The sequence below is a fragment of the Eleutherodactylus coqui genome, unplaced genomic scaffold (assembly GCF_035609145.1).
Source record: "Eleutherodactylus coqui strain aEleCoq1 unplaced genomic scaffold, aEleCoq1.hap1 HAP1_SCAFFOLD_345, whole genome shotgun sequence".
NCBI classification, from domain to species: Eukaryota; Metazoa; Chordata; class Amphibia; order Anura; family Eleutherodactylidae; genus Eleutherodactylus; species Eleutherodactylus coqui.
In genome coordinates, this window is record NW_027102624.1 from 35,276 (window position 1) to 54,028 (window position 18,753).

At 43.4% G+C, this 18,753-nt stretch overlaps 1 protein-coding gene across 3 annotated transcripts; it reads left to right on the forward strand.

Moving 5' to 3' along the window:
- Window positions 1-286: 286 nt before the first annotated feature.
- On the forward strand, window positions 287-18,691 carry LOC136605485 (autophagy-related protein 13-like). 3 transcript variants are annotated; one of them, XM_066588959.1, is made up of 11 exons: window positions 287-379; window positions 629-727; window positions 3,605-3,695; window positions 6,130-6,228; window positions 10,577-10,687; window positions 11,633-11,760; window positions 11,844-11,961; window positions 13,426-13,503; window positions 13,626-13,733; window positions 15,656-15,781; window positions 17,594-18,691. In XM_066588959.1, the coding sequence occupies exons 1-11, from the start codon at window positions 369-371 to the stop codon at window positions 17,669-17,671; spliced, it is 1,047 nt and encodes a 348-aa protein (XP_066445056.1). In that variant the 5' UTR covers window positions 287-368; the 3' UTR covers window positions 17,672-18,691. The 3 variants fall into 3 exon arrangements, with proteins under 3 accessions (XP_066445056.1, XP_066445057.1, XP_066445058.1); XM_066588960.1 differs by lacking the exon at window positions 629-727; XM_066588961.1 differs by lacking the exons at window positions 6,130-6,228; window positions 10,577-10,687.
- Window positions 18,692-18,753: the final 62 nt, after the last annotated feature.

An 18,753-nucleotide genomic window follows, 5' to 3' on the forward strand; every position in this document is an offset into this window, starting at 1 on the left:
TCGTGTAGCGTTCTAAGTAATGAGCATCTTATGAAACTATTCTGGATAGACCCTTAAAGAATGCTCTTACATACAAGCTCCTTTTTACTCCTATAGTAATCTGCTGTGCAAAGCTCGCTGCACATGGTTGGCAGTCCATGACCTAAAGCCCTAGGGCAGCACAGATTTTAATTCTATTGCTATTTCATGTGACTGAACTGTAATTGTCAGTGTATCTACAGATCACTCTAGTCCTTGGTGTAGTTGTCACTATCAGTCCTCATTGCTGTTTCTTTTTTGCAGGTTTCCAAGCAGTATGTGTCGGGACCGTAGGGACCCCCATTGGAACCCTAACATTGACCTGCGCCTATAGAACCAATCTGGCTTTCATGTCTACTCGGTAAGCCAAGTCGCCACAGGTATGCAGTTATACGGTAGACTCCCGATAAAATAACGTGTACGTCATTATTCACAATGCACACTTCTAGACTAGTTCAGTGCCTTATCATGCACTTCCATTATACTAGATTTGTATGCCAATACCCCTACACCCAAGGATAAATTTAGCTACAAGATAGATGGCAGTAAGCGTCTATAGGACAACTAGGCCCAGCAGCTCAATAACATCAATGTGTTTGTTGCATTTCAGGCAGTATGAAAGGACCCAGCCCATCATGGGGATTATTATTGATCATTTTGTTGACCGACCTTTCCCCAGTACCTCACACATGCATCCCTGCAACTACGGGTGAGGACACAGGCAGCATGCACACATACCGTCTAGAGCCACAGAGGACATCAGCTCAGAATCTACTCAGATTACACACATCTTGTAAATGTATAACAACTGATAGGACATATGTTGTAGCTCGTTTTAACCTTTCTGATCTCTTGTGGAAGTCAAGACACTATCTCTGCTGGTACATGTAGATTCACAGTTCGTGGAAATTGTCATTTTCTTTAAAATCAGGATCTATGGATCTCCCCTAATTACTTGACTTGTAAAAGAAAATACAGTAAAACCATAGGTCTTGTTATGGGAAATACATCATATCCCTCTGACTTCACTGTACTGCTCCAAATTGGTTACAATGAGAAGTGCATGCATGCAGAGTAATTGACACTGACACAATGTTTGTCAACATCAGTAAGCTTCTGATCTATTAATAGCATCACTATCTCAAATGACATAGCAATAGAGATACATGCCCCTAAAGTCATAACAACTCATGATTGGCTTAGTTTGCAATGACTAACATATGTTAACGCCTTAAGGTGTGTGTTACTACTAAAATACGTGATTCCTAAGAAAATAAACTTATCCTGTGTTCATTATCCTTTAAAATGCGATGGTGGGGGCCTCAGAGTGCTCTCAACAACTTTTGTCCTGGGAAAGAAGTGTGGGAGTCACAGAAGCATCTTGTACATTCCAGCATACAAAACGTTAACCATTTAGATGGAAGGAAGATATATATATATATATATATAATGTGTGTCTGCATAGGCTGATGTGAGAAGCATAGAAAATATATATAATATAGAATATATATTATTACTGTAACAGTCTATTCAGGTAGATGTCTAGTAATGGCCATGATGTCTTATCTGTTAACGATAACTACGTTATGGCGCTCAAACATGATGGAAGGAGTGGTGGTGTTTGATGCTCACCAGGCACCCAATTCCTGCGCTGTGCCCCCCTGAAGTTGGCACGTGCGTAGTGATACTTTTTTCAGCTTGCTGTTTGCATGCACTCTCCAATTTATATGTAGTAGAGCGTGCACACTGTGAGCAGAAAAGAGGTAAGCTGTGTTGCTGGCAGAGACAGCGCAGGAGTGTGGCATCCGGTATCAAACGCCACTCCGCATTCCTTCATGTCTGAGCCCCATAACATAGTTTATGGGGCTCAAACGTGATGACAAGTTAAAGAAGCACTCAGAAGTTATCCTGTTTGTACTCCCATTTGTAAACTTTAGGTAAAAGGTAGTTCTGGGAATTGTCTTACCCAGTGCTTTATCGCAGAATTATTAGCTCTCATCTTGGTCGCTGTTGACTATGTGACAATGCCAAACCTCCACAAACGCACATACAGACGCGCTGACAACCCAATTTGCACAGCGCGTACTGTGTGGACTAGCATTCAGTCTCACTGCACATCTATGAGAGCCTTGATGTGGATCTCCAAAGCTTGAATAGAAAAGACTGACTTCTAAGCTAAACAGCAGGAACTATGGGATTTAGGTTTTAAAATGTCCACATGGTATATAGAGAGGTCCATGTCCCGGGACCCCCCTATCTAGGGGGTATAACGTGACCTAGAGGATGTGGGGAGGACCCATGTGTTGGCTAGAGGCGCGTTATTGAAAGCAATAGCTCGGGCTTACCTGAGAATAGTGAGAGTGATCACTGAGTTGAACAGGTTACCACGGGAGGTGGTGAGTTCTTCTTCCATAGAAGTGTTCAAACAAAGGCTGGACAAATATCTGTCTGGGATGATTTAGTGAATCCTGCACTGAGCAGGGGGTTGGACGCGATGACCCCAGGGATCCTTCCAACTTTACCATTCTATGATTCTATGAATATATGCGAGAGAGGAGAGAAGCAAGAAATGGAACTAGTAATAAGTAGGGTGTCAACTTAGTTTATTGTTATTTGTACAGTTGTAAAGGATCAAACGATCAGACCCAAAGTTTGTGCCCCCCTCCACTCCAGTTTTCCCTCCCTTTCCATTTCTCCCCCTTCCCTTCACCCATTTCTATGCCCCCCTTACTCTTCCCTTTCATGCAAGACAGGCTGAAAAATATGGCAAGAGTTCCGAAATTCCATTGAATCGATGAAAGGTCATCTGACATGAACCCCCATCCCCCCGGAACATAACTCACACCGCAGTGGATATGACTGGGTATGCGAGGGGAAAATTTTGCATAATTGTTAAAAGGAAAAATTTCTTTCAATAAAAATATTTTGAGGTAAAACAACCCTAACTGCAGCCTGGACCATAGCTATTAACCCTTTCCAATCCACTATATGACGTCTAAAGACATTCTGAATGAAGGCTGTACAGCTTCTGATATCGGAAGACGTACGGCAGGGTATTCTTACTGTATATTACTGGCCGCTCTGTTGTCAGGGGGCCTCTCCAGAATACCGCAGTACTGGCTCTAGCCAGCAGGGGGTGTCATTGTGTAATGGCAGAAAGAGAAAATTCCCTAAAAAACCCTGAATTCAAAATTGGACTGCAAAGGGTTAATTCTGCATTAAAGCATCGGGTAAGCAATCGTTTACCTAATTCACTAACATCTGGATGCAATTTATGCCTGAACAACGTGCATTGCAACCAATGTCGCCATGTAGCCTTAGCTAAGAAGCCAAATTACCCCTTTCAGTGCAGACTTTGTACCTCGGGTATGTGCTTTGTTTTAGTTTGTGGTAAAAGACCTTAATAGGTGTCTTTGTGGCTACTGAAGCCACCAATCTGGTCAGTTCGGCCAGATAAGCAGATCTTTTGTGTCCGTCCTATAGCAGTGCTGGGTTTATCACACACTAAATAAGTATGGTGTTTGCACTTCTATAATAGTCTGGGATCATTCTTTTGCATGGGCTTTGTTTTAATGTATCCCAACAGGGCACCCGAGGAGCCAGGAGCTGCATACCCATCTGTGGAGGATTCCCAGGATGTCTGTGCCACATCCTTTTCTACATCCCCTCCATCACAGGTAAGTGTGCGCTGCATTTACAGCATAACCCATCATCCTGCCATGTGCAGATACTCACTGTAGCAGATTTCATTAACCACATCTCTTAAGAAAACTGAAGCCTTTCAGATGGTTGTGATGGTATACTTTCAATTTATAAAGTTGGTTCCTTCATGGTTTATTTAAAAAAGTATTTTAGCAGCGTGAGGTTTCAAAGCGAATGTCAACCCTTGACTACCCTTGTTAGAGTTAAAGAAAAGAAAGCGTTCAAAAACCGCTGAAGATTATATTCTTTATATCTTGATTATAGGAGGGGCTCAGTTTTTCTGACACAGCTGCATATTTGCTGCAGACATAGATTTAAAAGCTACCTGGAGCCACCACTAGAGGGAGCTGACTGCATAGTATTACAGACTAGACCCAATGACAACACAATATGTAGTCAGCTCATTTTAGTGGTGGCTGCAGAAGTCAAAACATCATCATTATTTTTAAAGATTGTGGGTGTATTCACGCAGGCAATATTTTTTCCCCGTTCAAGTTCTGCCAGATTTCAAGATGGAAAAAGAACTCCTTTTAGAGATGAGCGAGCACCAAAATGCTCGGGTGCTCGTTACTCGGGACGAAATTATCGCGATGCTCGAGGGTTCGTTTCGAATAACGAACCCCATTGAAGTCAATGGGCGACCCGAGCATTTTTGTATATCGCCGATGCTCGCTAAGGTTTTCATTTGTGAAAATCTGGGCAATTCAAGAAAGTGATGGGAACGACACAGCAACGGATAGGGCAGGCGAGGGGCTACATGTTGGGCTGCATCTCAAGTTCCCAGGTCCCACTATTAAGCCACAATAGCGGCAAGAGTGGGCCCCCCCCCTCCCAACAATTTTTACACACTGCCTATTTTTGCCTTTTGCACACTGCCTATTTTCTATTAATACGTCTTCTGTCCCTGCCTCACCAGCACTACTGGCCCTGGACGATGTATAATAATTACTGCAGGGCGCAATGCTCTGCACAGCCGATATACAAAAAAAAAAAAAAAGTGCAACACTGCAAAAAGCAGCCTCCACAGTACTGCACACGGTTAGATGTGGCCCTAAGAAGGACCGTTGGGGTTCTTGAAGCCTAAAATACTCCTAACACTCTCCCTATAGCAGCTCCGGCATCAGCAGCACTGTCCCTGAGCTATGGCAGAACGCATCTGTGGCGAGCCGCGGAAGGGGCCGATTTATATACTCGGGTGACACCTGATCTCGCCAGCCACTCACTGCAGGGGGTGGTATAGGGCTTGAACGTCGCAGGGGGAAGTTGTAATGCCTTCCCTGTCTTTCTATTGGCCAGAAAAGTGCGCTAACGTCTCAGAGATGAAAGTGAAAGTAACCCGAACATCGCGTGGTACTCGTTACGAATAACGAGCATCCCGAACACGCTAATACTCGAACGAGCATCAAGCTCGGACGATTACGTTCGCTCATCTCTACTCCCTTTTTCTTCATTGATCCAGGGAATATTCTGACTGCCATTATGGAGTCGGGAAGGAATGTTTTCCCCCAGATGGGCTAATTGTCTTCTGCCTCATTCGGGGTTTTTTGCCTTCCTCTGGATCAACAAGGAGGAGGTGGAAACAGGCTGAACTAGATGGACACTGTCTCCCTTCAGCCTAACATACTATGTTACTATGTATTTCAATGGGTTTAATTTTCTCTTTGACCAATTGTCCGAGTTTGAAAAATCGCTGCATGTTCTGTTTCTTTGCCCTTTTTTCCCAATATGAAAGCGTGGAGGAAAAAAAATTGCAGAACATTTGAGTGCGATCTGTTTTTTTATATTGGAACCAGATGCGATTGTTTTTTTTTTTTTTTTTTCTCCACACGCGAAACGTTTAATATAAATCAGATTGTGTTTTTTGCGCAAAAACGCTTCGCCTGTGTGAATACCGCCTAACTGCAACTTCCAAAAGCTTTTGAGATGTCATAGAAACATGTCAAACGTTTTGATCATGATGAGAAACAATCGCTAGAACAAAACAGCTGAAACCCTCATCCGAGTGCTGTCACTGCTGGCTGACGACTGGCTCAATGGAAGGTCTATGAGCCCATCTTCAGCTAGAGAATGGTGGCAGCGCTCCGATGACTTCTTCAGCTGGTTTGTTCTAGTGATCATTGGGGGTCTCTGCAATCCAAACTTGACATGTAACTGCGCTTTCCATAGCACATAGGTACACATGTAATCTAAGTACACGCAGGTGATTTAGTGCTCTGTGTCAAATAAATGGAGCGCCGACACATTAAGAAATCCAATCTACACAGAATTTTTGGATCTAATATTGACACGTTGTTAAACAGGTGGAGATTCAGTTCGAGGGTTCAGTAAAGTGAAGCCTGGTATCTGCAGCCATATCTTACCTGTCTGCTCTCTCTTTCTGTCCGTCTCTCTCTGGCTTATTGTGTGTAGTGTGTGTTCACTCTCAGTAAGGCACAGTGTCAGACAGCCACTCCTGTGGTTACAGACTCCCACAGGGTCCTGACCATGGGACTGACCTTCCCTCACCAAGTGAGTCCAATACTGTGTGAGCCTGTGTATTGCTGTAATGCATAGAGAGTAAACTGCAGTACTTATAAAGATTGACCTCTCATATTATTCGGGGTGGGGGTTGGGGGCCATTTTTTTGACACTAATATTCAACATTTTAGTTTTTAAAATCTCACAAAGAATTTGGTGAAAACGTAAAAATAACTCGTGAAATTCTGTCATTTAATACTTTTTGTCTGCTAGCCCCCACTCAACACGGCCATCTTTTATTTTCTTGTTTTGCTTCCTGCTCTCCAAAAGCCACACATTTTATTTTTCCCACAACTTGCTTATGAAGGCTTGTTTTTTTTTGCATGTGGTGTTTTTTTTTTTTTTATTTATAACGCTATTTTAATATATGTTATATTGAAAAACTTTTATACATTTTTAAGTTGGGTCCAATGAATATTGCAATTGCACCATAAATACTTGGGTTTAGGCCTCATGCACACGGGGCAAATTGAGCAGCGGATTCCACGCTTTTCAGCAGGCACGGGCGATCCGCTGCTAAATGTGACCATCAATTTGTGTGGAGATTCCTCTCTCCACGCACACCAGGGATTTTTATTTGCGGACGTTGCGTGCCGAAAATAAAACGCAGCATGCCCTATTTTTAGAGTGGATACGTAGGGACTGCTTCCATTGAAGTCAATGGTAGCCATCTCTTCTGTGGCACTTCTGCGATCAGCATTGCAGAAGTGTCGCGGATCTGCATCATCGCCTATGCAATGGCGCTGGGAAATCTGTACTGCGCATGTGCACCAGAGCGCCGGCTGCACATCCGCTGTATAGAAGAAGAAAGCATCTGACAGGGTTGCAGGCAGCGGAAATGGGAGTATTCCGTGCGAGATTTCCCGCACTGAATCCGTGCATGAGACTTTAGTTGTTACAGTGTCCATTGTGCGGTGTAAAGGTAATGATAATTTTGTCCTGAGGGGCATTACGATTACAGCAACACAAACTTTATATAAAACCTTTTTTTGTTCGTTTTACTATTTTTGAAACAATTTCCGTGTGTCATATTCTCAGACCCATAACTTTTTGCTCACCTGTACAACTTTTTGAATACTTTTTTTTTTGGTCTGGTAGGTGAGGGGACCACAAAATGCAATTCTACTATTACCGTATATACCGGCGTATAAGGCGACGGGGCGTATAAGACGACCCCCCAACTGTCACCTTATACGCCGGTATACAGTGGAGAAAAAAAAAAAATTCATTACTCACCTCCCCCGGCGTTCTGTCGCACTCCGGCAGGATGTCGCTCGCTCCTCGTCCCCGGCGCAGCATTGCTTTCTGAATGCGGGGCTTGAAATCCCCGCTTCCAGAAAGCTAATACACACGCCGGCAGCCATGACATCATTGAATGGCTGTGATTGGCTAAAACACACGTGGCTTCAGCCAATCACACTATTCAATGACATCATTGAATGGCTGTGATTGGCTAAAACACACGTGGCTTCAGCCAATCACACTATTCAATGACATCATTGAATGGCTGTGATTGCTAACACGTGCGCCTTCAGCCAATCACAGCCATTCAATGCTGTCATGGCTGCCGGCGTGTGTACTAGCTTTCTGGAAGCGGGGATTTCAAGCCCTGCATTCAGAAAGCAATGCTGCGCCGGGGACGAGGAGCGAGCGACATCCTGCCGGAGCGCGACAGAATGCCGGGGGAGGTGAGTAATGAAATTTTTTTTTTTTACACTTTTTTTTTTGTATTACCGGCGCATAAGACGACCCCCGACTTCAGACCCGATTTTTCGGGGTTCAAAAGTCGTCTTATACGCCGGTATATACGGTATGCCTTTTTTCCCCCTACCTGGTGTCTAAAACACAACATTTTAATAGTTCAAACTTTTAAGGATGCAATGATACCAATTATGTATGTTTGTATTTTCATATGATAAATGGGGGGGAAGTGGTTAACACGTATTTCGGGATATTTATATTATATACATAAATAATCTACCGTATAAGCCGACCCTAATATAAGCTGAGGAACCTAATTTTACCACAAAAAACTGGGAAAACTTAATGATTCGAGTATAAGCCGGCACCCCCTCCCCGCCCCCCGCAGTGATTTTCAGGGAAGGGCTTTAAATATAAGCCCTTCCCTGAAAAATCATCCCTAGTTGTAGTAAAAAAAAATTCTATACTTACCTCTCGGCTGCTGCCGGCGCTCAGACTCGTCTAGCCGCTTGGGTCCCGTCAGTGTAATGAAGTTCTTTCAAAGAATGGCCGAGCTGTAATTCGCTGAGTGCTATGACCAATCACAGGCCAATCACATTCATTCAATGAATGGCTGAACGCTCAGCCAGTCAGACGCAGCCCTTTCAGCAGGCGGGGATTTAAAGAAAGAAAGAACTTTATTACAGTGACTGGACCGAAGCGGCGGAGAGACGAGTATAGATTTTTTTTTTCATGTTAATGAGGCCTGAGTACGGGACCCTGGCTCGAGTATAAGCCGAGGTGGCTTTTTTCAGCATAAAAAATGTGGTGAAACAGTCGGCCTATACTAGAGTATATACGGTATATATATATGTGTGTGTGTGTGTGTGTGTATGTGTATATATATATATATATATATATATATATATATATATATATATATATATATATATATATATATATATATATATATAACTATAACTTTTTCTTTTTTTTAAAGGTCGTTTTTTTTTTTGCACTTCAGTCCTACTAGGCAACTTGAATATATAATTGCTTGATTGCTCACATGATACCCTGCAGTACTTCTGTATAGAAGTATATTGTCCTGTTAGCGCTATCCTATTATATGATATATACCCTCTGACAAGGGTGTAGGCTTGGAGGTTTACACTAGGTCCCAGGCTCACATAAAATAAACACTCGGCACTCCATGTTGAATCCAGGGCAAGCAGTCAGGAACACCCCCTTCCCCACCCCGCTAATGGCTTAGATGTCACGGTCGCTATTGATCGCAGCATTTACCGTAAGAGGTTTAAACCATTGTTGCGGGCAAGTATTGTCAATATACAACACAGCCAGCACCTACCCGTATAGTGGGGTCAGCTTATTGAGCCGGCTTCATACACCACTTCCAACATTCTGACATAGTTATCACCTTCCCAACATATCACATACAATGTGGACCCAGTCTTGTGCTTTACTATAGCACAGATATGTGTGGAACGTAAGGCTGAGTTCATATGGGGCGGAATTGCCGTGCAGACTTTCCGCCTGCAATCTTAAGCCCAAGACTAAGCAGCAGAGTAGACGAGATTTGCAAAACTCTCATCCACACACTATGGGCAGTCCGCTGCGGCCAAGCCGCGCTGAAACTGACATGCTGTGTGGAATTGAAAGCGGCAACATGTCAATTGTATCGCCGTTTCCACTGCGGGCTCTCTTCTCTCTATGGGGAGAGATTCCCACAGTAGAATACAGGAAGTCTAGCCGCCTCATACCCATGCGAATGGTGTAGGTTTTGAAGCTGCCTTTCCGCTGCGGAAATCTCACAGAATCTCCATGCGGTCCCCCTGTGGACATTCTGTGAGATTTCCGCAGGATTTCTGCCCCGTGTGAACCCAGCCTAACTCAGCATATTTATGCACACATGCATACAGAAATGTAAATGGCAACACTTGTCAAACTCTGCATAATTCTTGCAGTTTTACCTTCTCTCCATCTTCTAACTTCGCCTTTTAGACTTTGGTCTGACCCCGCCAGCAATCACTAGTCTGAATCTACAAAACACCACGGTTCTTCATCACATAGCTTGGGGAGAAATCTATATGAAATGTTGACAGCTGCTTCAGTGACTTCTGGCCTTCACAGATGATTGCTCTGGAGGGCAGGGTAGTATCTGCCTGTAGTGGGTTTTTTAAAAATCCAAGCGATATTGTTTCCCCAGGAATAAAGTGCAGCGGCCAATGTGCACGTCTGTTATATCTGCCCCTCTGTTGTAGTAGACAATGTGCAAAACGACCTAGAATTGTCTTTCCTGCATTGGCTAATGAGTACAGACACGGCTCTTGGGGTACTTTTAGTACATTCGGTATACATGTTCCCATGGATAGTATGATGCAGCAGAAATAGTGAATTAATTATATTGATAACATTCTTTTCCTACTTCATGACTTTAAAGCCAAAAAACAACCTACCGGAAAACTCACTTAAATACAAGGTTAATATTCCTTTAACGTGAGTTGGATCACAAGTCCTACCCACAATCTCTTCATACAGCTTCACATTGAGCAAAGCATAAGGGAGTGTGATAATTGCTTATTAATCTTGCGTTTCCTTTCTTCCATCTCTTTATCTCTTCCTTTCTCTCATCGCTTTCTAGCTGTACAGCTCTCGCCTTTCTTACCAGCCAACTGTCCTTGGAGCTGCATCCTCAGACCTGGGCTACCCTGTGGCCTTGGCTGCTGGAGTGAGCGCTACCCTTCCATACCAGGTACTCCTCGGGAAGAGGAGACGGGCTTAATGCACAAGAATAGGATTAATGAAACACGTTTATGGGGAGGTGGCGAATCTCATGGGTTCTGGTAACGTGAATAATGGCATCACAGAGAGTTTATCTGTCCTAAGCTCTAGTGCACCCAGATCAATGGGAGGAAAATTTGGATGGGGATCATGTATTGATTCTGGCGGCCAAAAGATGCGCCAGCTTATTTTGAAGTGTGAGCCCTTGCAAAGAATCCTGCTTGAATCCAAGGTTTAAAGTGTGTTTCCACAACTTGGAGCTGTGTTCTCAACTCCGTATAAGGAAACAGCATTCCTAGCCATTCCTGAATATACTTGTATTAGCAGATTTGCTTAAAGGGGTTGTTCAGGACTTTTACTGTTGATAATCTATCCTCAGGATAAGTCATCAATAGTTGAACAGTGGGGGTCCGCCACTCGGGATCTTTTCTCATCTGCTGTTTTCTGGGCTGCTGTCAGTGTGAACAGCCCTGGAAGCAGATAGCGCTGTCTGTATTGCAGTGGTCGGGGTTGGTACTGCAGGTACAGAATTGATTCAATGCAGTACCAACCCGGGTTGCTGCAATGTTGACAGTGCTACTTGCTTCCAGCGCTGTCAGCAGGCCTGGCGAACAGCTGATCGGTATGTATCCCAAGTGGCAGATCATCAATAGTGTAGAGAGAAGGAAAAAAATTCCCTGACATCTCCCTTAATTTCTGTATCAGGTTAAACGGAATGTAACGGGCCAACAACTGCAGGAATTAAAAATTTCCAAGGTGACTTGTCCATTAGCAGGCATGAATGGTCTGTAGTCAGTCAGGGGTATAGTAAGCAGCCAGAACTATGAATTCCAGCAGCAAGTTTCCTTATATATAGTGAAGAGTGTAACTCCAAGGTCCTAATTGTTCGTTAACCCATTTTTTTTTGTATTAATAGATGATGGTGCCAGGAAAGGAGGGTGGGTTGCCCAATATTACTGCCCAACCTGCACATGGTACTCAAGCAGATCATGACAGAGCGGTTTTGACTTCACCATCACATGTAACTGGCACTACCTCCAGCAGGTAAGTCCTCAGCCTATGAGTCCATAGACCTTCCAATCTTACTGTGACTTAGTTTTTACATTTATCCTTGCTTTTCTGTGCAGTGAGGAAGCAGCCATCCCATCTGGGAGCAGCACTGCGGGGAGGAGCTCTCCCAATAAGTCTCCCCATATTCTTTTCACCCGTAAAGTTGGGGCTTTTGTGGAAAAACCTTCCCCTCAGGTGAGTGAACACAGCTTTAGAGGATGTCCAAGTGGATATCTGTGCTGATCCTATTAACCCCTTAAGGATATGGCCTCATTTGGTTCTTAGACTATCAGGCAAAAGCCAGAAGCCAAGTGCCCTGGCTTAATACTATGTTATTCACATAGAAAGTGGTAACCTTAAAGCAACCCTGCAATTTCGGAACAGGGGATTTATTGCCTACAGTTGTTCTTCTCTGCCAGCACTCCAATCCCCAAGTTTTGGGCCCTCTTTTCGGCTGTCCAAGATGGCAGGATCAATTTTCTGTCTACCTAATGTTGATCACGATAGCCGTTCTGGCCAATCACAGAGCTGGTATAGTGCATTGGTAGTCTAACACTACCAATGCACTGTGGGAATTAGGTAGTCTAAAGATTGTCAGCCATCTTGGATGACTGAAAACAGGACCTGGAATCTGTGGAGGGAGGGACAACAGAGAAAAACAGCTGTAGGTAATATGCCCCCTTCTGGTTCTGAGACAGAATTTTGTTCTTCCGGAAGGTTGTTTAAAGCAAGAAACAAAACTAACTCAAAGCTTCCTGGATCTTAGATTCTAGAAAAGTATGGTTTAATGAACAAAAACTATAAAATAAAATGTTTTAAAAAAACTAGTAAAAAACATTAAAAATAAAAACCATACATCAAGCTTCAGAACTTCAACCTGTTATGGGCTCCTTGCAGCCAAAATGCTAGTAATACAAATGTCTTGTACTGTGAGTATAATTCCTCATAAGGCTGCGTTCACACAGGGGATGTCCTGCGGGTTTTACAGAGCAGAAATATCCACGTCAAAATCTGCACCATTTGATAGAGGTTTTGGTGCAGATCTGTACAAGATTTCACCTTTTTGCTTTAATTCAAATCAATAGGGTGAGATCTGCTGCGGATTTACACTAAATAGTGCAGGTTTATTTCTACTATAAAGAATGTGTTGCAAATCCGCCACTTGTGAAGGCAGCCTTACAGACAAAGATCTCATATTTATAATGATTGTGTCCTATTGGTATTCATAGGTAATGCAGTCACACAATTGTTGTAGGTCACCTCCCACGCGTATGCGCCCTTCACACTCTTTGGTGTACATATGTGTGAGACTCCTTTTTGCTAAAATGTCAATGGATGAAATTCCCAAAGTGGGTTATTGGTGCCATGTGAGACGTTGATGGGGCCAACTCGTTTGTCTTCTCATGACAGTTTCTACCAGCCATGATTTCCATTACTCACCAGCTATGTACTGCATGTAGCAGTGTGTGTCATTGGAGACGCCAGCGCATGTGCAGTGGTGTCCTTCAAAGCTCTGGGTGCAGTAGTAAAAGCTCCGGTCACAGTGGTTCACATTAAATGCATAGCTGCCACAACGACCTAGGAGAGAATGAGTTAAACCACTGCCCATTGCTATATACACACTGTGAAAAGCATGAATTGTTTCTGATCTATTCTCAGGTCACTTATGCCAGCACAGATATACCATTCGCTGTGTTTGCACCCAGACTGATTGATGTGGAGGACACCGACCACATGGTATGTCCTCACCCCTGATCCTAGTACTTTAGTGCTATGAGTGTAGCTCATAAGGATTGACTTACAGATTTTCCACTGATTTATGATACATGGTTTACGGTAATTTTTTTCTTTTATTTTAGGTGGTTTGTCCCGAGACTCCGGAAGAGGTGACACCAGATGCTCGCAGTTTGCAAAGCTCCTGCTCAAGCAATGAAGTACCCCAGGATGACTTTGTTATGGTGGACTTTGTAAGTGCTGCCCACTCTACCAATTAAATATACTCATTTCAATATGGGATTGGAAGTCGCCAAAGTGTATATATGCTATTTATGGCATAATGCTGGCAGTGCACACGATCAGGGATGTCTATTGATAGCTGGTGCACACAGAGGATCCGAGATATGACAAAGACAATATTCCGTTGCGGAATATTGGCAGCGATATTCTACCGCGAGGGAGGAGGGGGGCTGCTGTCAGTTCTCTGCAGTGAGCCTATCTGACAGATAGACTCACCGTGGAGAATCGCGGCATGCTGTGATTTAGAACCCGCAAGCGGAGAATCGCTATCATTCTCCGCTCATGGATGCTACAGCTGCGCTTTCCATAGCCATGCCGGATTATTGCTGCGGGTAACGCAATGAACAATCACCGGTGGACAGGCAGCCTAATATATAAAAAAGGATGCACCTTTTCATGTTTTAGGCGTATCGTCAACCAACAGCAATAATATTTAATACTGTTATATGGATACCTTGTGTTATTCTTATACACTAAGGCCAGTATTTGGTAGAAATGCCAAACAAATCAGTATTCCGTATCACTCCACCATATATTAAGCACAAAAGAATGTAGTGAGAACTACATACTATATATTTTTTATTATACAAAACACACAATACATTATAAGGATTTAATAGGAACAACACATTTAAAGAATCAATCATAGGTGGAATCACAATCGTATAAAATGTAAAGCAGGGTAAAGAGAGGCTATATATTTTTTGTGCCGAAAAAGCCCCCCTCGGCTTATACTTGAGTCAGGGAAGAGTTTAAAAAAAAAAACCCTCCATACTCCCCTCCCAGCCGGCATCCGTGTCCCCAGCGGTGGTGCCAAGCTGCTTGAATTCCTGTGTTACCGGTGGTGATGCGGCAAGCTGCTTGAATTCTTCCCGCTGTCCTCTCTGCTCGGCTCTGTCATCCCCTGCCGTCAACGCTGTGATGTGATTGAGCGCCAGACAATCACAGCCAGCGCTTGATCTTTCACAGCCAATCAGTGAATGACATTCACTGATTGGCTGGCGCTCGATCCCATCACAGTGCTTACTTACACGGCGCTGACAGCAAGGGATTTCAAAGCCGAGCAGGGAGATGACAGCAGCGAGAATTCTAAAGCAGCTTGCCGCACTTACTGTGTAAGTAAGCGCTGTGATTGGATCAAGTGCCGGCTGTGATTGGCTGGTGCTCAATCCAATCACAACGCTTACTTACAAAGCGATGACAGCGGGGAGAATTCAAGCAGCTTGCCGCACAGACACAGGCGCTGGCTGGGAGGTGAGTTTGTTGTGTTTTTTTTTTTACCCAGTATATACGAAAGTATAGCTCAGCTTATACTCGAGTCAATAAGTTTTCCCAGTTTTTTTGTGTTAAAATGTATTGAGTCGGCTAATACTCGAGTATATATGGTACCCTATTATTTCAGCCAAGCTACTCTGAATCCTGAGCAGTAGAACTATATGACTTAGAGAAACTGTATTTTTAAAAAACTTTTGATTTGTCGGAGCAAGCTTGGATGAGTGTGGGTTCGGGACCCTCATTGATTGATTGCTGAAACAAAGAGGCTGCAGCGCTAACCTGAGTGCTGCGCCCCTTCAGCTATCTCACTGTCTGTCAGCTCCTCTCTGCAGCGGAAGACTGATGCATACCTGTCTATTGAAGTCTGTGCGTCAGGCGCCTTCTGCTGCTGAGAAGAGCGAGCCAGCAAGTAACGAAGACAGCCGAAGGGGCACAGTGCTACAGCTCCTTCATCTCAGTGATCAGTAGGAGTTTCAGCACTCGGACCCAGGCTAATTAAAACTTCTAACATGTCAAAAGTTTTTAAAAAGTGCAAATACTTTTTAAACTTAGTAACGTTTTTCCTTAACAAAAAGTGAGACTTTATTCCATTTTCTAGCGACCGGCTTTTTCTAAGGATGACCTTCCTATGGATGTGGGAACCTTCTACCGGGAGTTTCAGAACCCGCCTCAGCTGAGCAGCCTTTCTATTGACATTGCTGTCCAGTCAATGGCAGAAGACCTGGTGAGAAATTCTCTTTAAAGGTTATGCTTCTTAGACTTTATTAGTTGTAACCGCAGGTATAAATATTCAGTGGTGTATGTTTTACACGGAGGGTTCTCTGACAGTTTCCATCATGATTAAATATACGGTTTTGCTCATACTATAGGGCAGACCTCAGCAGCAACTGATTAAAATTGCTGCAAAAGTAAAGCCCTGTTCGCATACACAGCCACCATGGGTTTTAGTGGACAGACAAATGTCTAACTTGTGTCCTTTCTTGAAAAACTTTTAGTTTTTTTTTTAAACAAGGTTACTAAAAAGTATATGCAACTACTCGATACAACAAATAAGTAGAACACACAGTATGTGTGTTAATCCATCAGCAGATGTCAGATATATACTTGCTTTTGGCAGATAATTTTCAGGTGTCCGCCTCTGGATTCCGCAGCAATAACCCTCCGTAGCATGCTATGGAAAAACAATTCTTCATGCACATGAGCGGAAACCGCACTCTGTTTCCACTTGCGGATGAAAAATCGCAGCATGCTCCATTTTATTGCGGTTCCTGCACGGACAGCTTCCATTAAAGTCAATGGAAGCTGTCCAACCCGCAGCCAGTCTGCAATTGACATTGTGACTAGGCCACGGATTCTACAGGAGATTAAAAAAAAAAAAAAAATCTGTACTGCGCATGCGCGTCGGCACGTCCGCACACATCTGCAGTACAGAAGAAAGAAGACGGGCAGGTGCACGTGCCATGGACATGATGCCTTTAGGTCACATTCAGAATGCTGTTATGTGGTTACATCTTGGCATCCGTATTACTCCTGCAGGACACCCCACTATGGTTCAAGTTTAGTTGACATCGTGTCTAGATCCTACGTCAGGAGGGTCTCTGATGTAAACCTCTGATGGAAGGCTGCGACGTATCCCACTGTATAGGCATAGAATGGGATACATCACCTATAGTCTTCTATTGTGTGTATTTTAAATAAAAAGATCTACGCTGTTCCTTTATCACAAAACGTATGCCAGCTTATACTGGTCTGACAAAAAGGGCTCAGGTGAAAGAAGTGGAAATTTGTGGCTCCAAACGTAATCTGAACAGGACCTCAGATCATCCTAGAACCTTATAGTGAGCCAACTGCACATCGCTTTACTGCCATAAGAAAGATGCAGAAATGCAGCCACATTATGGCCATCAAATTACTGAATGAATGTTTCTTTTTTGTTTTTTTTGCGATGGGAAGGCAAGTGAGGAAGTAATAGGAGAAACCTGTTTGGAAGGAGTTGCCCTTAAAAAGGATGATCCACTTTAAAATAAACTACTTAAAAAAAAAAAGCACGTAAATCACACATTTGATCTGGATTCGCCATCGCTTCTGCTTTCTTATTGGACAGATGGACAACCCTGAAGATTCAGTGACTTTAGGTTATTCTGTGATGTTTATGGGTGTATTCACACAGGTACGGTTTGGATACTATAAAGACCGCACCACAAACTGCGGCGGGATAACAGTGCTTGCTTTTGCCGCTGTTTGCCGATGCAGTTATGGTTGTGGTAAGTGTTCCCTTAACTATCTTTTAAGTCAGTCATTCCCTTGACAAATGGAGTCACTTTGTTAGCAGACTAGAGGTGGAGGTTTACTTTACATTGACTCCAGGTAAAAGCTCAATTTATTTGGCTTTTGCCTAGAGGGTCACACATTTCTGTGCACTTTTTCTTCAGCATTTTCCATCAATGTAGATGAATTCTGTCACCAGCACAACACAAACTTTAATATATGGTCATTGCCTACTGCACTAAATTCACCCTCTGTCTCCTCTCCATAGGATTCGCTGCCGGAAAAGTTGGCCATGCATGAAAAAAACATGGAGGAGTTTGATGCCTTTGTGGATTCCCTGCAGTAAGCTGGAGTGTCTCCAGTTGCTCAGCCCTGCTCTTCAAACTCAGGCCATTTTTTGTTGTGCCCCTACTTGTAATTCTTATTTCCAGAAGCACTTTGTGGACTTCTGTAAGGCATTCTTGTAGCACAGCTGCTATAACTGTACAGGACTCGCAGATTGAGGAATGTGGTAATCCTACCACCAGGGAACTGGTTTCTTCAGGGAGACTTGACCATTTCTGAGTCACTGTTAAGAAATGAACAAGACGACCAGAGGAAGGATGAGAAAGCGAGATGTTGAGAATAACTCTACAACACTTGTATCTTCGCATTACTGTAAATATAATGCTGTGGTCCAGGACAGAGACTGCCAGGCTGCACTGCACCTTAAATGCCCCATGTGGGCAAAGTGCGCTTGTAAGATCAGCACTACCATTATATGGGAATCCCAGCGCGTCTTGCCTGTCTTCGTCTCAGGTATGTCAGTATGAAGGGGTTTCCTTATTTTACACAGGGTCAGCTATGGCTGACGTTGTGTAATACAATCACAAATGTTCATGGAAGTCATATTGTTTCTTAACATCTCCAGCCCTTGTGCTTTTTAACTCACTCACCACTGCCCCAAGTGGTGAAAAATGTAATTACAGCAGCACGGTCACCGGCATCTATCTGCAGACCCCTCCGACTTTTTCTCCTCACTCTCCTTCGCATTCTGATTTATCTGCCACTCAGCAAATGTAAGACATTGTACATTATAACACTAATAAGTGTTGGCACAAAGCAAAACGCTTCAGATCAGCATAATAGGAGGCGCTCAGGTACTCCGTAGATTAGGTGTGTCTGCAGGAGATGCATTACTCTGTGGGCTTCGTCACACACACATTTTGATGTTTTAATGTTAGTAGAAATCTTCGAAGGGTTTAATGCTGCTACCCCATCCCCTCCCAATACGTCCTTTGCATCCAGAAGGAGGAAATCCAGCACTGTAATAATGAAAGATGTCATAATTATATGTATTATAAAATAAATATATGTATTTCCAAGATCTGTGCAGTTTGTTGGTTCTGTACATCATTCATGTCGGTTGCACTTGTGGTGTATTAAATT

Coding starts and splice junctions, on each gene's coding strand:
- LOC136605485 (XM_066588959.1), top strand. Junction 11,962..13,425: donor TGGAAAAACCTTCCCCTCAG/GTGAGTGAACAC, acceptor ATCTATTCTCAG/GTCACTTATGCCAGCACAGA. Junction 13,504..13,625: donor TGGAGGACACCGACCACATG/GTATGTCCTCAC, acceptor CTTTTATTTTAG/GTGGTTTGTCCCGAGACTCC.